Source organism: Procambarus clarkii, chromosome 7, assembly GCF_040958095.1.
Source record: "Procambarus clarkii isolate CNS0578487 chromosome 7, FALCON_Pclarkii_2.0, whole genome shotgun sequence".
NCBI classification, from domain to species: Eukaryota; Metazoa; Arthropoda; class Malacostraca; order Decapoda; family Cambaridae; genus Procambarus; species Procambarus clarkii.
In genome coordinates this window covers 17,018,128-17,033,127 of record NC_091156.1, presented here as the reverse complement: position 1 = coordinate 17,033,127, position 15,000 = coordinate 17,018,128, and the positions used below count along the sequence as shown (strand labels likewise).

Here is a 15,000-nt window from a genome sequence, read left to right as displayed (position 1 = left end):
TTACTCGTTGGTGGGTGGTGTGGGCCTTGTTCCTTACTCGTTGGTGGGTGGTGTGGGCCGTGTTCCTTACTCGTTGGTGGGTGGTGTGGGCCGTGTTCCTTACTCGTTGGTGGGTGGTGTGGGCCTTGTTCCTTACTCGTTGGTGGGTGGTGTGGGCCGTGTTCCTTACTCGTTGGTGGGTGGTGTGGGCCGTGTTCCTTACTCGTTGGTGGGTGGTGTGGGCCGTGTTCCTTACTCGTTGGTGGGTGGTGTGGGCCGTGTTCCTTACTCGTTGGTGGGTGGTGTGGGCCTTGTTCCTTACTCGTTGGTGGGTGGTGTGGGCCTTGTTCCTTACTCGTTGGTGGGTGGTGTGGGCCGTGTTCCTTACTCGTTGGTGGGTGGTGTGGGCCTTGTTCCTTACTCGTTGGTGGGTGGTGTGGGCCGTGTTCCTTACTCGTTGGTGGGTGGTGTGGGCCTTGTTCCTTACTCGTTGGTGGGTGGTGTGGGCCGTGTTCCTTACTCGTTGGTGGGTGGTGTGGGCCTTGTTCCTTACTCGTTGGTGGGTGGTGTGGGCCTTGTTCCTTACTCGTTGGTGGGTGGTGTGGGCCGTGTTCCTTACTCGTTGGTGGGTGGTGTGGGCCTTGTTCCTTACTCGTTGGTGGGTGGTGTGGGCCGTGTTCCTTACTCGTTGGTGGGTGGTGTGGGCCTTGTTCCTTACTCGTTGGTGGGTGGTGTGAGCCTTGTTCCTTACTCGTTGGTGGGTGGTGTGGGCCGTGTTCCTTACTCGTTGGTGGGTGGTGTGAGCCTTGTTCCTTACTCGTTGGTGGGTGGTGTGGGCCGTGTTCCTTACTCGTTGGTGGGTGGTGTGGGCCTTGTTCCTTACTCGTTGGTGGGTGGTGTGAGCCTTGTTCCTTACTCGTTGGTGGGTGGTGTGGGCCTTGTTCCTTACTCGTTGGTGGGTGGTGTGGGCCGTGTTGATCACTCGTTGGTGGGTGGTGTGGGTCGTGTTGATCACTCGTTCGTTGGTGGGTGGTGTGGGCCTTGTTCCTTACTCGTTGGTGGGTGGTGTGGGCCGTGTTCCTTACTCGTTGGTGGGTGGTGTGGGCCGTGTTGATCACTCGTTGGTGGGTGGTGTGGGTCGTGTTGATCACTCGTTGGTGGGTGGTGTGGGCCGTGTTCCTTACTCGTTGGTGGGTGGTGTGGGCCGTGTTCCTTACTCGTTGGTGGGTGGTGTGGGTTGTGTTGATCTCTCGTTGGTGGGTGGTGTGGGTCGTGTTGATCACTCGTTGGTGGGTGGTGTGGGCCGTGTTGATCACTCGTTGGTGGGTGGTGTGGGTCGTGTTGATCACTCGTTGGTGGGTGGTGTGGGTCGTGTTGATCACTCGTTGGTGGGTGGTGTGGGTCGTGTTGATCACTCGTTGGTGGGTGGTGTGGGTCGTGTTGATCACTCGTTGGTGGGTGGTGTGGGCCGTGTTGATCACTCGTTGGTGGGTGGTGTGGGTCGTGTTGATCACTCGTTGGTGGGTGGTGTGGGTCGTGTTGATCACTCGTTGGTGGGTGGTGTGGGTCGTGTTGATCACTCGTTGGTGGGTGGTGTGGGCCGTGTTGATCAGCCATTGGTGGGTGGTGTGGGCCGTGTTGATCAGCCATTGGTGGGTGGTGTGGGCCGTGTTGATCAGCCATTGGTGGGTGGCTGTTGCGAGAGAAACAAGTGAAGGCGAGTCACCGCAGCTTGTGATAGTGTAAGTTGGGTACAACAATTAGGCTTGACCTTGAGGGTGCGGACCGGGGGGGGGGGGGGTCGAGGGGAGCCGCCCGGGGACCTTAATGGTGGGAGGGTTTACCGGAGCGGTAGTGGGAGGGGGGGGGGGGGGGAGTGTGGTGCAGCGTGTTCACAGTGAGGCTGGGCCGGACATGCTTCGCCTCACTCACCCTGACTCACACTACCCTCCCCTCATAACCCCCCCCCCCCCAGCGTACGTCACCCAGGACTACAGAGGGGAATAGTGTGTGTGCCCCGCTTACTGGTACACCCAGGGACACTCGGGGGGGGGGGGGGAACTACCTCATCGTTCACTACCACAACTGGGAGCGTGTAGCAACAACTACTGCTACTACCCATCACCACAAGCGCTGGCGGCTCACCTCAACACCACCATCACTCTTATGGGTACTAAATGTGCAGATGGAATTATAACTAAATGGGATAGTTACAGGGAAGAGTGACGGGACAGTCACAAGTTGTGGATGTGGATCAAATCAGATTTGAAAGTTCTCGTAATCCATCCGATCATTTTCCTGACTGCCGCAATATTTGCTTGGTTATGCTCCCTAAACGCTAGGTCGTCAGACATCATTATTCCCAAGTCCTTGACATGCTATTTTCCTACTATGGCCAGATTCGATTGTGTTTTGTACTCTGTATTATGTTTCAGGTCCTCATTTTTACCGTATCTGAGTACCTGGAATTTATCACTGTTAAACAACATGTTATTTTCTGTTGCCCAGTCGAAAACTTTGTTAATATCTGCTTGTAGTTTTTCAATGTCTTCAGCAGAGGTAATTTTCATGCTACTTTTTGTGTCGTCTGCAAAGGACGACACGAAGCCGTGACTTGTATTTTTGTTTATATCTGATATGAGAATTAGGAGAAGCAGCGGTGCAAGGACTGTACCTTGAGGGAGGTACAGAGCTTTTAACTGCGCTTGGATTCGATTTTATTTGATTGACTGTTACTCTGTGTTCTGTTCGACAGAAAATTGAGTATCCAGCATCCTACTTTACCAGTTATTCCCATTAATCTCATTTTGTGAGCTATCACTCTGTGGTCACATTTGTCGAACGCCTTTGCAGTCTATGTATACAACATCTGCATTTTACTTTTCTTCTAAAGTTTCTGTGATTGTCATAGTGGTTGAGTAACTGTGACAGACAGGATCTTCCCGCTCTAAATCCATGTTGTCCTGGGTTGTGTAGCTCATTATTTTCCATAAGACTAGAAATTTGATTCCTGGTCACTCTTTCAAAAGCTTTTATTATGTGTAATGTTAGTGCAACTGGTCTATAATTTTTTGCCAATGCTTTACTCCCCTCCTTCTGTAGAGGAGCTATATCTGCAGATTTAAGTGCTGCTGGTATCTCCCCTGTATCCAGGCTCTTTCTCCATATTACGCTGAGTGCTCTCGCTACTGGTACTTTACATTTCTTTATGAATATTGAATTCCCCGAGTCAGGCCCAGGAGCTGAGTGCATGGGCATGTTGTCAATTTCTCTTTCAAAGTCTTGCGAGTTCGTGTTAATATCCGTTATATTATCTGCAGCTTGAATGTCATTCATAAAGAAGCTTTGACGTAAATGATGAGAGGAAGGTGAGGAGCAAGAGCTGCACACAGTACCAGTAACAACAGTGGGGCCGTGAAGACGGTGGTAGCGGCACTTTACGACCCATCAACAAATAACACAACACATAGAGAACAACACAACAAGTGCAACGAGAATTGCAGGCGATGAGTCACAATAACGTGGCTAAAGTATGTTGACCAGACCACACACTAGAAGGTGAAGGGACGACCACGTTTTGGTCCGTCCAGGACCATTCTCAAGTCGATTGAGAATGGTCTAATCGACTTGAGAATGGTCCAGGACGGGCCGAAACGTCGTCGTCCCTTCACCTTCTAGTGTGTGGTCTGCAACGAGAATTGCCTAAAGGTAATGGAAAAACAATCACATTGACAAAGGAACAATAGCTAAAATTATAATACCAGGAAATTTTAACCCCAAAGAAAGACAGGATAAATACCCCCCCCCCCTCCTCCCCCCCACTTGGGTGATGAGACGTGGAGAGCAGACTTGGTAGACGTGACTGACAAGTCTTAAAGCAGCATATTACAGAACCAACAAAGGTGACAAAAGACACCAGCATGATTAGAACCTGTTGAAAAGCTGGGGTAGGAGACGCCTCACGAGGCCACCGACCAGCCTGGAGTACATAGTGGAGGTGAAGATGTTGGGTAGACACAGAGGACCAGTTGAGGACGCTGACACTACGCACACAGGCACTACCTGTGGTGAGAGACTTTCGCCTCAAGTTCACTGGGAAAGAGAAGTAAGGGAAGGCTGTAAGTGAAGTCAGGGAATTCATTACTTAGAAATGTACAGATACAATGGAGAAGTTCATACCGCTCAAGGTGGTGGTGATGAGAAAAGTCAAGTAAACACTTGGTTCAAGAGGCAGTGTTGGGAACCTGAAGAAACTACTAAAAAGTCTGGAAAAAATATAGAAATAAGAACTAAGGACAATAGAGAGGTTCTATAGAACATTATAAATTATTGCACCGCAGTTAGGAGAAATGAGTGTCAGTTTGAAAATGACAGTGTCCACCAACGCTAAGGACTCACCTGTTCTGTAGCCATATAAGGAGAGAAACAGCACTGAGAGAGACCATGTAATATGGTGGAGATAGGAAAAGATCACAGAAAACAATGAAGAGCTAAGTGAGGAACTTATATAATTTAAGGTCTTAACATTAAGGCTGACAGAAACAATGATTGACTGTAGTCGCAGTAGAAGAGGTAAAAAAAAACCACCTGGAGGGAGCAGATGTGATGAAGTAATTGGGATCAGGGAGCCGGTCGGCCGAGCGGACAGCACACTGGACTTGTGATGCTGTGGTCCTGGGTTCGATCCCAGGCGCCGGTGAGAAACAATGGTCAGAGTTTCTTTCACCCTATGCCCCTGTTACCTAGCAGTAAAATAGGTACCTGGGTGTTAGTCAGCTGTCACGGGCTGCTTCCTGGGGGTGGAGGCCTGGTCGAGGACCGGGCCGCGGGGATACTAAAGCCCCGAAATCATCTCAAGATAACCTCCAGATTTACTCTCAACACGGCTGCTGAAGGAGGCCGCAGAGGTAGTGTGCCACCAACATTCTAACACTTGAGACAGCAAATGAAAATACAGTTTACCCGGCTAACATTTTACTGTTGTATTTTAGTAAGTTGGTCATAAGTGTATCAAGCACGACCTTCCTTCTCTAAATGTATGCTAACCTTTCATTACAGAGTTTGTGCTCTCTAAACCTTTCTCAAGCACTTTACACTGGATAATTGTCACTCATTACTGACACTCCTCTCTAATTTACCCACTCCTCTCTGTACTCTTTTTTGTCTTGTTAAGGGTACCCTTTTTTGTGTTGTTAAGGGTACCCTTTTTTGTGTTGTTAACGGTACCCTTTTTTGTGTTGTTAAGGGTACCCTTTTTTGTGTTGTTAAGGGTACCCCTTTTTTGTGTTGTTAAGGGTACCCTTTTTTGTGTTGTTAAGGGTACCCTTTTTTGTGTTGTTAAGGGTACCCTTTTTTGTGTTGTTAAGGGTACCCTTTTTTGTGTTGTTAAGGGTACCCTTTTTTGTGTTAAGGGTACCCTTTTTTGTGTTGTTAAGGGTACCCTTTTTTGTGTTGTTAAGGGTACCCTTTTTTGTGTTGTTAAGGGTACCCTTTTTTGTGTTAAGGGTACCCTTTTTTGTGTTGTTAAGGGTACCCTTTTTTGTGTTGTTAAGGGTACCCTTTTTTGTGTTGTTAAGGGTACCCTTTTTTGTGTTGTTAAGGGTACCCTTTTTTATATATAATTTCCAAGGAGGCGGCGAGATTGGTGGTGTGTCAACCAGACTGTTAGAGGCAGCTGCTCGCAGCCTGACGTATGAATCACAGTCAACAATTACAAGTCCAGTACTAGTTGAACTTATTGATTTGGATTTTTTCTCACAAAAATATTTTGTAATTTCCCCTAGTATTGATTCTACTTCTTAATGTCCGTGTTAAGATTACTTTTTCTTTGAGAGAATCATAGAGAGTGGGACATTATAGTTAGTGTGTTCCTTTGCCTGCAGGACGGGCTAAGGTAACCCTACAGGTTCCTTTGCCTGCAGGACGGGCTAAGGTAACTCTACAGGTTCCTGTGCCTGCAGGACGGGCTAAGGTAACTCTACAGGTTCCTGTGCCTGCAGGACGGGCTAAGGTAACTCTACAGGTTCCTGTGCCTGCAGGACGGGCTAAGGTAACTCTACAGGTTCCTGTGCCTGCAGGACGGGCTAAGGTAACTCTACAGGTTCCTGTGCCTGCAGGACGGGCTAAGGTAACTCTACAGGTTCCTTTGCCTGCAGGACGGGCTAAGGTAACTCTACAGGTTCCTGTGCCTGCAGGACGGGCTAAGGTAACTCTACAGGTTCCTGTGCCTGCAGGACGGGCTAAGGTAACTCTACAGGTTCCTTTGCCTGCAGGACGGGCTAAGGTAACTCTACAGGTTCCTGTGCCTGCAGGACGGGCTAAGGTAACTCTACAGGTTCCTGTGCCTGCAGGACGGGCTAAGGTAACTCTACAGGTTCCTGTGCCTGCAGGACGGGCTAAGGTAACTCTACAGGTTCCTGTGCCTGCAGGACGGGCTAAGGTAACTCTACAGGTTCCTGTGCCTGCAGGACGGGCTAAGGTAACTCTACAGGTGTGTTAAGACGCGTCACATTGAGGAGAAGATCGTGGCCATTGAGACATAAGAGAGGTGAGGTAACAAAGAACTCCTGGATAATAAATAAATAGGTGAGTGAACATACTGGTGAAGACCTTCATGTTACACATGCACCTGCACAAAGGTGCACGTGCTGACCAACACCCGGTGACTAAAATAATAATCCTAGAGAGGAAGATATTAAACAAACAATAAAAGACAAACTAGTGTCCAGGGCCGTGGGGGGGGGGGGGGGGCGGAGGGCGAAGTATTTGCTAGACTTCTTCAAGACTTTAGAAAAGGTTTGTGGGCCTTTGTCTTGAGTATTGAAATTATCAAGAGTGGAGCAGAGTGCAGGAATTGTCTAGGGCAGGACATCTATGGTCATTAAGGAGACGGGTGACTTGGGGTTAAACTATCGCCCTATTGGAAATAGTTTGGGAGGATATAGACGCCGCCTCGTATGGGTCAATACCCCTTTTTTATAGTAAAGAGGAAGGAGAGGCATAGGTGAAGGGAAGTATAGAAGTGGGAAATACAGTGAGAGGTATGACAGCAGGCGGCGGGCTGTCCGCCTTGCTGACTCGCCTCCTGCATGTTCAGCACACCATCATCCTTGAAGTAAAACTCTTACCTATTGAATGGTTTTCTTTATTTTTATCCAGTCAATATATTTATTGAAATTGCAGCTATTATTGACTTAGGAGGTTAGTGAGGTGTGTGGTGGCTCCAGAGATCTTCTGGAGATGATTTGGGGGGCTTAGTGTCTCCGCGGCCCGGTCCTCGACCACACCTTTTTTTTTTACGAGCTATTCATGCCCGTGTCGCCTTTTGGGTGGCTTAATCTTCATCGATCAATCTTGTATACTGGTACTCATATTTCGATGGCGTTGTAATCACTAATGCGAGTTTGTTAACATTGCAAATATTGCACGTCACTATTAGCAGGACATTTATGAATGGAACATAATTACTCGCTTTTTGTGTAAGCCTTTTATGTTAACAAATATAAAGGACTCTTGTGTGTGTCAGTTCTCTGGGGGGTTGACAGGTGTGTTACATCTACACCTTGATCCAGTGTGTTGTTGTGGTTGTACACGTGAGTGCTCCAATACTGGTTTTGGACACACTGGGAATGATCTACACCTTGATCCAGTGTGTTGTTGTGGTTGTACACTTGAGTGCTCCAATACTGGTGTTGGACACACTGGGAATGATCTACACCTTGATCCAGTGTGTTGTTGTAGTTGTACACTTGAGTGCTCCAATACTGGTGTTGACACACTGGGAATGATCTACACCTTGATCCAGTGTGTTGTTGTGGTTGTACACGTGAGTGCTCCAATACTGGTGTTGACACACTGGGAATGATCTACACCTTGATCCAGTGTGTTGTTGTGGTTGTACACGTGAGTGCTCCAATACTGGTGTTGACACACTGGGAATGATCTACACCTTGATCCAGTGTGTTGTTGTGGTTGTACACGTGAGTGCTCCAATACTGGTGTTGACACACTGGGAATGATCTACACCTTGATCCAGTGTGTTGTTGTGGTTGTACACGTGAGTGCTCCAATACTGGTGTTGACACACTGGGAATGATCTACACCTTGATCCAGTGTGTTGTTGTGGTTGTACACGTGAGTGCTCCAATACTGGTGTTGGACACACTGGGAATGATCTACACCTTGATCCAGTGTGTTGTTGTGGTTGTACACTTGAGTGCTCCAATACTGGTGTTGGACACACTGGGAATGATCTACACCTTGATCCAGTGTGTTGTTGTGGTTGTACACTTGAGTGCTCCAATACTGGTGTTGGACACACTGGGAATGATCTACACCTTGATCCAGTGTGTTGTTGTGGTTGTACACTTGAGTGCTCCAATACTGGTGTTGGACACACTGGGAATGATCTACACTTTGATCCAGTGTGTTGTTGTGGTTGTACACTTGAGTGCTCCAATACTGGTGTTGGACACACTGGGAATGCAGTCTTGTGCTGGTGCTGGTGGTTTAGATCTAGCTACTCAGACTGAAATGTCCATGTAGCACAGACTATAGTGAGCCCGTAAAATCTTGTGTGTTCTGTTTAAATCATACTTTTGCAGTGTTTCCATCTTACTTGCTCTACCCCGTTTGTCTGTCTCAACACGCTCTCAAATTTCAGTGGTCGTCATCTCTCGTTGAATGATGTTCTTCTAACAGGAAACTTTGGCTGTTGAAACACCAGAATTCTATACCACCGTTTGAGAAATTAGACAGTTTAATATTTAGAACATATTGAATGTGTTCCAAAGCGGGACGGTCCCTTTCTTGTCATGTTCCTCATTCTCTTACCTGTATTTTGCCCCTTGGATTCCATGTTTGTAAATTTAATAACTTTGTGATGGTATTTAGAACCCGATCTTTGGGTTTCGTGTGTGATGCTACTTGAGTTGCTTGTGCTGTGTGTATGTTTGTCCGGTTGCCATTGTGGCCACCTCCAGACTCTTGTGTCCAGACAGTGATACTTTGTTGTTACCTGCTTGATGGGGGTTCTGGGAGTTCAACTGCCCGGCCCGAGGCCAGGCTTGACTTGTGAGAGTTTGGTCCACCAGGCTGTTGCTTGGAGCGGCTCACATAATCACCACAGCCAGATTGGTCCAGAACGTCTTTTAGAAAACAATCTAGTTTCCTCTTGAACATGTCCACGGTTGTTCCGGCAATATTTCTTATGCTCGTTGGGAGGACGTTGAACAACCGCGGACCTCTGATGTTTATACAGTGTTCTCTGATTGTGCCTATGGCACCTCTGCTCTTCACTGGTTCAATTCTGCATTGTCTTCCATATCGTTCACTCCAGTACGTTGTTATTTTACTGTGTAGATCTGGGACCTGACCTTCCAGTATTTTCCATGTGTATATTATTTGATATCTCTCTCGTCTTCTTTCTAGTGAGTACATTTGGAGAGCTTTGAGACGATCCCAATAATTTAGGTGCTTTATCTCGTCTATGCGTGCCGTATATGTTCTCTGTATTCCCTCTATTTCAGCAATCTCTCCTGCTCTGAAGGAGGAAGTGAGTACTGAGCAGTACTCAAGACGGGACAACACAAGTGACTTGAAGAGTACAACCATTGTGATGGGATCCCTGGATTTGAAAGTTCTCGTAATCCATCCGATCATTTTTTCTGGCTGACGCAATATTTGCTTGGTTATGCTCCCTAAACGTTAGGTCGTCAGACATCATTATTCCCAAATCCTTTACATGCTGTTTTCCTACTATGGGAAGATTCGATTGTGTTTTGTACCTGTATTATGTTTCAGGTCCTCATTTTTGCCGTACCTGGTGGTGTTATCTACTGGTCTCTACATTAATGTTGTCATTGGACGCTGTTTTTCTCCAATAATTGCGTGTCTGAGCTATTGGTCCTTGTAGTTTCCTGCATTGATCCTAATTTGAATAGATGGTAATTGCATGGATGGCAGTTTATGTACACCAGAGAGAGAGTAGTCATTTTGATGTGGTTTATGGAGACTGTCGTTACACATCCAATGACATAATTTTAATTTTAATTTTGCCCCGAGGGGCGAGTTTATTGGGCAGCGCCACTCATCTTGTGAGTGAACATACCGCCATAGCAGAATGTACAACACTCCCCAATAGGAAGAAAACCCGCTGGGTTGTTCATCCAATGACATGTTAACACCTTTAGAGAATTGTGAGAATTGTCTTAAGACGCACTTAATGTAAATCTTCAGTTTCTTTTACATTGTATTCCGAGAGGAAGGTGTGTTTACGTGACCGTGGAGGAGGGGGGGGGGGAGTGTGGGAACTTTAGTATGGCAGTTAAGTAATTAAGTGTATTTTAGTTATATTGTTTTGTGTATAATTCTAATGTGTGTGTGTGTGTTTGGTGTGTGCAGGTATGGCCCCGTGCAGAGTGTCAAGATGCTGGGTGGTGGCGGTGGTGGTGGCGGCGGCGGCGGCGAGGAGGGCGGCGGCGGCGGCGGCCCCGGCGGCATGTGCGCCACCGTCGCCTTCGTGGACATCTGTGCGGCCGCCAAGGCCCACAAGGCCGACAACCGCTTGGAGGACCGGTGCCTCAAGACCACTTACCACGAGGCCTCCCTCTCCGCCCTCTCCTCGCCCCAGTACACCCCGCCCATACACATGCACCGCGAGCCGCCCACTCATCCCTACACGCCCACGCCTCCGCCTGCTCCCAACCCTAACAACCCTGCACTAGCCGCCCGCAGCCCCCGTTTCTCTTCTGGGTAAGTACTCCGCTCATCTCTTATTTTGGTTATATTTGCCCAGACCAGTTTAATGGTTGTCCAGTGTTGTTGTGTAGTAGTGATGGAGTACATGTTGTATTGGTGTAGTTCATTGATGATCAGTGGACCCGTGTTTGTGTTGTGGCCGTGTTGACCAGTGCACGCTGGACACCCTCCTTCCCCGGGGTAAGTATTCCCGCCACGCCACACATGGGATATATTACTGCTGCTGCCTCGCCTGCCACGCCGGGGACACCCTGCCCCAGCTGCTGCCTCACCTGCCACGCCGGGGACACTGCCCCAGCTGCTGCCTCACCCCGCTGGATGATGGCACACGCCGCCTCACATGAACCACGCGCCCCTCACCTTGCAGTGTTCTTACCACCTAAAGTGAAGTGTGTGTGAGTGTGTGAAGGTGGGATGGATAAGTGTCTTGCCTCCCACACAGAGTTGGTGTTCAACTCTCATAAAGCCCGGCCTCTGCTCACAGAAAAATCATAGTTAGTGAAAGTGTAGTGTAAAGTAATAAGTGGATCCCTATTGTTTGAAGATGATTGTTATTGTCCATAATTGAGGGCCAGGCGGTGGTGTTGAGGATTACCGTGTACCGTCTACTATGACGCGCCTACCCCCTGGATGTACAGCAAGTAGAGGATTACACTAATGTTCTGCTGCTGCTGCTCCGCTGGAAGCTTACTGCGCCCCCAGCCAGCCCTCGCTGACCGCTACAAGCAGTGGTTTATTGTGGTGTGTTGAGTGCCTCTGGTGGTGATTAGTGTCAGTGATCAACCTCTGCCTTAGTGCCTCGCCCCTCACTCACTCCACTCTTCATAATGTGCTTCTAGTTAAAGAATAGTGGCCATATATCATATATATAATACAAAGTGTGTGTGTAAAGTTGTGAATAATGAGGTAGTGGAGGTGATAAGAGACGTGAGGAGGAGGAGTGAGAGGCGTGGTGGAGGAGAGAGAAGCCGTGGAGGGTGCGGTGAGAACACGTGTGACGGGGGTAGTGTTGGAGCCGCAGCGTGCAGGCAGCGTGCACGAGGAGCCTGCAGGCAGCGTGCACGAGGAGCCTGCAGGCAGCGTGCACGAGGAACGTGCAGGCAGCGTGCACGAGGAACGTGCAGGCAGCGTGCACGAGGAACGTGCAGGCAGCGTGCACGAGGAACGTGCAGGCAGCGTGCACGAGGAGCGTGCAGGCAGCGTGCACGAGGAGCGTGCAGGCAGCGTGCACGAGGAAGGTGGGGCGGTGGAAGTAAGGTAGGTGAGTGGAAGATTGTGTGCACCTCCAGCGTGCACTTGTCAGCGCCTCTACAGCCTGGTAGGTACCTCATTATTCTCTCATTATGTGCTATGTAACCAGACATTTTGGGATGTATAGTTGTGATCGGCCGCTCTCATGGGTTGAGCGGTAGTGATCGGCCGCTCTCATGGGTTGAGCGGTAGTGATCGGCCGCTCTCATGGGTTGAGCGGTAGTGAGCGGCCGCTCTCATGGGTTGAGCGGTAGTGATCGGCCGCTCTCGTGTGGCCACCTTTCTTCTCCAATAAACTACCAGGTCTTGTAGGGACCCAACTTAGCACCTTTTAACACCCCTCCACTCTCTTTCTTGCTCCTACATGTGTAAATCGTCAAATTGTCTCGGTTACGTTCACAACAAAGTACACACACACGTGAGAGAGAACGAGAAGAGAAACAAAGACTATATTGCACTGGGAAGGGGTCAAGATAAGGATTTGGGATGGGAGGGAAGGAATGGTGCCCAACCACTTGGACGGTCGGGGAGTGATCGGCGACCTGCATGAAGCGAGACCGTCGCTCTACCGTTCAGCCCAAGTGCTGCTGGTATTGAGAAAAAGAGAGAGAGGAAATGAAAGTGAAGGAGCAGGCGGGGGGGGGCAAGTTGGCACGTATCTTGTGGGCCCCAGTAATTACGTATCAGCTAGGCCTGAGATGAATCATTAGGCCCGAGCTTTTCCTGCGTTCATCATATATCATGCTACAGCTGTGTGTACATGTGGCAAACTTCCTCATGCCACTTGTTTACAATATTAACAATGTTCGGTCTTCAAATACGGTATAAACAGTAACAGTGTAGTTGGGTAATTCTAACCCCTAGGAAAAGCATTATCTGGCACCAAAATAAGAGGTGTCATCCTCAATCTGATATGAATGCTTCAGTCTCTGTTCCATTTCTTCAATCTCCCTGTTTAAATTATTCCTTTTTTGTATGGAAAGTTGTGTCTGCTTAAGCATTTCAGTTATTTTTTCTTTTCTTTTTTGTAGTGTCGTCTGCGTTCTCTTTCTTCTTTTGACCTCTTTCTGGCTTTCCTCAAAGGAACATGTTTCAGACAGACTTCATAGGCTTCAGAAGTCAGTTTTTCTGTTCCTTGTGAAGGATTTTTATTATTTAGAACATTTTCCCATTGAATGTTTGTAAGTTCCCTGTTTATTTTCTCCCAGTCTATCCTTTCATTATTGAAATTGAATATACCGAACAACCTTACTCGCTTGTTGTTTCTCTTGGGCCTACTACCGTTATTAATGTTAGTTTGCACTTCAATGGGCTTGTGGTCCGAGTACGTAGTGTCTGACATTGTAATATCTCAGATTAGCCACATCATTGTTCGTGAATATCAGGTCCAGCGTGTTCTCGTTCCTAGTTGGTTCTGTAATCTGCTGACTGAGCGAGAATTTCTCACAGAATCTCAGTAGTTCTCTGACCTGTGGTTGGTTATTTCCAGGTTGACTTCCTGCTATAATGTTATTGTTTACTATTCTCCATTGTAAACTGGGTAGATTGAAGTTTCCAAGGAAGATAATATCTGGTACTGGGTTTGCTAGGTTATCAAGAATAGTCTCTATTTTATGGATCTAAGTGAATTCAGCTGTTGCATCTAATTTATTTATTTATTTATTTTATTTATATACAAGAAGGTACATTGGGTTTGTGAGAATACATAGCATGGTGTTTACAATCTTGTAAAGCCACTAGTACGCGCATCGTTTCGGACAGAAACTAGATTCGGGCATATCTAGCGGTTTGTATATTAGAATAATTATTAGATTTATACTTTCTACCTTAATTCCAAGTACCCTTACCACCTCATTGGTCGAGTTCAGAAGCACTGTGCATGCCAGTTCCTCTTCAATATACAGACCTATTCCTCGACTTGACCTAATTACTGTCACGTCTATATACATTATAATTTGGGATCCAGATTTCACTATCCATGTGGTCTTTCTTGTGGGTTTCTGTAAATGCCCCAAATATTGAGTTCGGTTATATTAGAAGGCCATTTAAGAACTTAACTTTATTTCTTGATTTTGACTTTAGGCCTTGTATGTTTGTAAATATGAATTATTTCCCATATTGTGTGTCACTTCTGGTGGGCTTTGGTAGTTCTTCCCTCACCCCCTCCCCCCACACTCTACCCAGGTCCAGGGTGTGTTGTGTTGGTAGAGGTTCGTCCAGTGTTGGTGGTAGTGTGGGTGTTGTGTGGTGTAGTACCTGTGTGCTTGTTAATGACTTGTATTCCAGTCTTGTGGGTATCTCCCTCCCCCTCTCTGTAATCCTGTAGTGGTTCCATCTGACTGTTCCTCTCTTATATGTTCCACTGTTTCTGCCTTCCTGTTAAAAACTTCCAGTACAATATTGATCTTCCCGTCTATAATGCTGTGTACGTCTCACCTGGAATTCCGGGCACTGAAGACTGTAACATTTTTTTCATTAACTGACAATTTACTTAGTATAGGGGTGTAAATATCTTCACTGTGTCCCTAAACTGCATGTACCCGTCGCCAACATGTTCCTGCATTTTCGAGGATGCTGAAAAGTGCATTTTACGCCATTTTTCCATATTTACAGATGCCTTGTGCATACAGTTGGCAAATATTCTCAGTTGTTATTTTCTCCAGGATATTTCAAATCAAATCAAAAGTTCATTCAGGTAAAAGTACATACATTAGAGGAGTTACAAACATATTGTTGGATTTCTAGGTAGAGGAAGTACATCGGATATCTACAACCACTAATACGCACAGCGTTTCGGGCAAGAAACCTGTGCCTGTCTTGACCGGTTTTGGGGGGCAGGGGGGGGGGGTAAAGAGGAAGGAGAGGCATAGGTGAAGGGAAGTATAGAAGTGGGAAATACAGTGAGAGGTATGAAAGCAGGCGGGCTGTCCGCCTTGCTGACACCATGTGTGGGTGTTGGCAGCTAAGCTAAGCTGGCTCCCTCTTGTCAGGGAACTGTGAGTGTGTGGAAGG

The 15,000-nt window shown here is 47.5% G+C and overlaps 1 protein-coding gene across 3 annotated transcripts in view; it reads left to right on the top strand.

Annotated features, from left to right (window-relative positions):
• Positions 1-15,000, top strand: part of LOC123761523 (uncharacterized) — a 407,292-nt gene that overhangs the window by 109,665 nt on the left and 282,627 nt on the right. For all 3 annotated transcript variants that reach the window (XM_069313339.1, XM_069313343.1, XM_045747550.2), the window contains exon 2: positions 10,381-10,731. In XM_069313339.1, the coding sequence (XP_069169440.1) occupies positions 10,381-10,731 (351 nt within the window). The remainder of the gene's footprint in view (positions 1-10,380; positions 10,732-15,000) is intronic.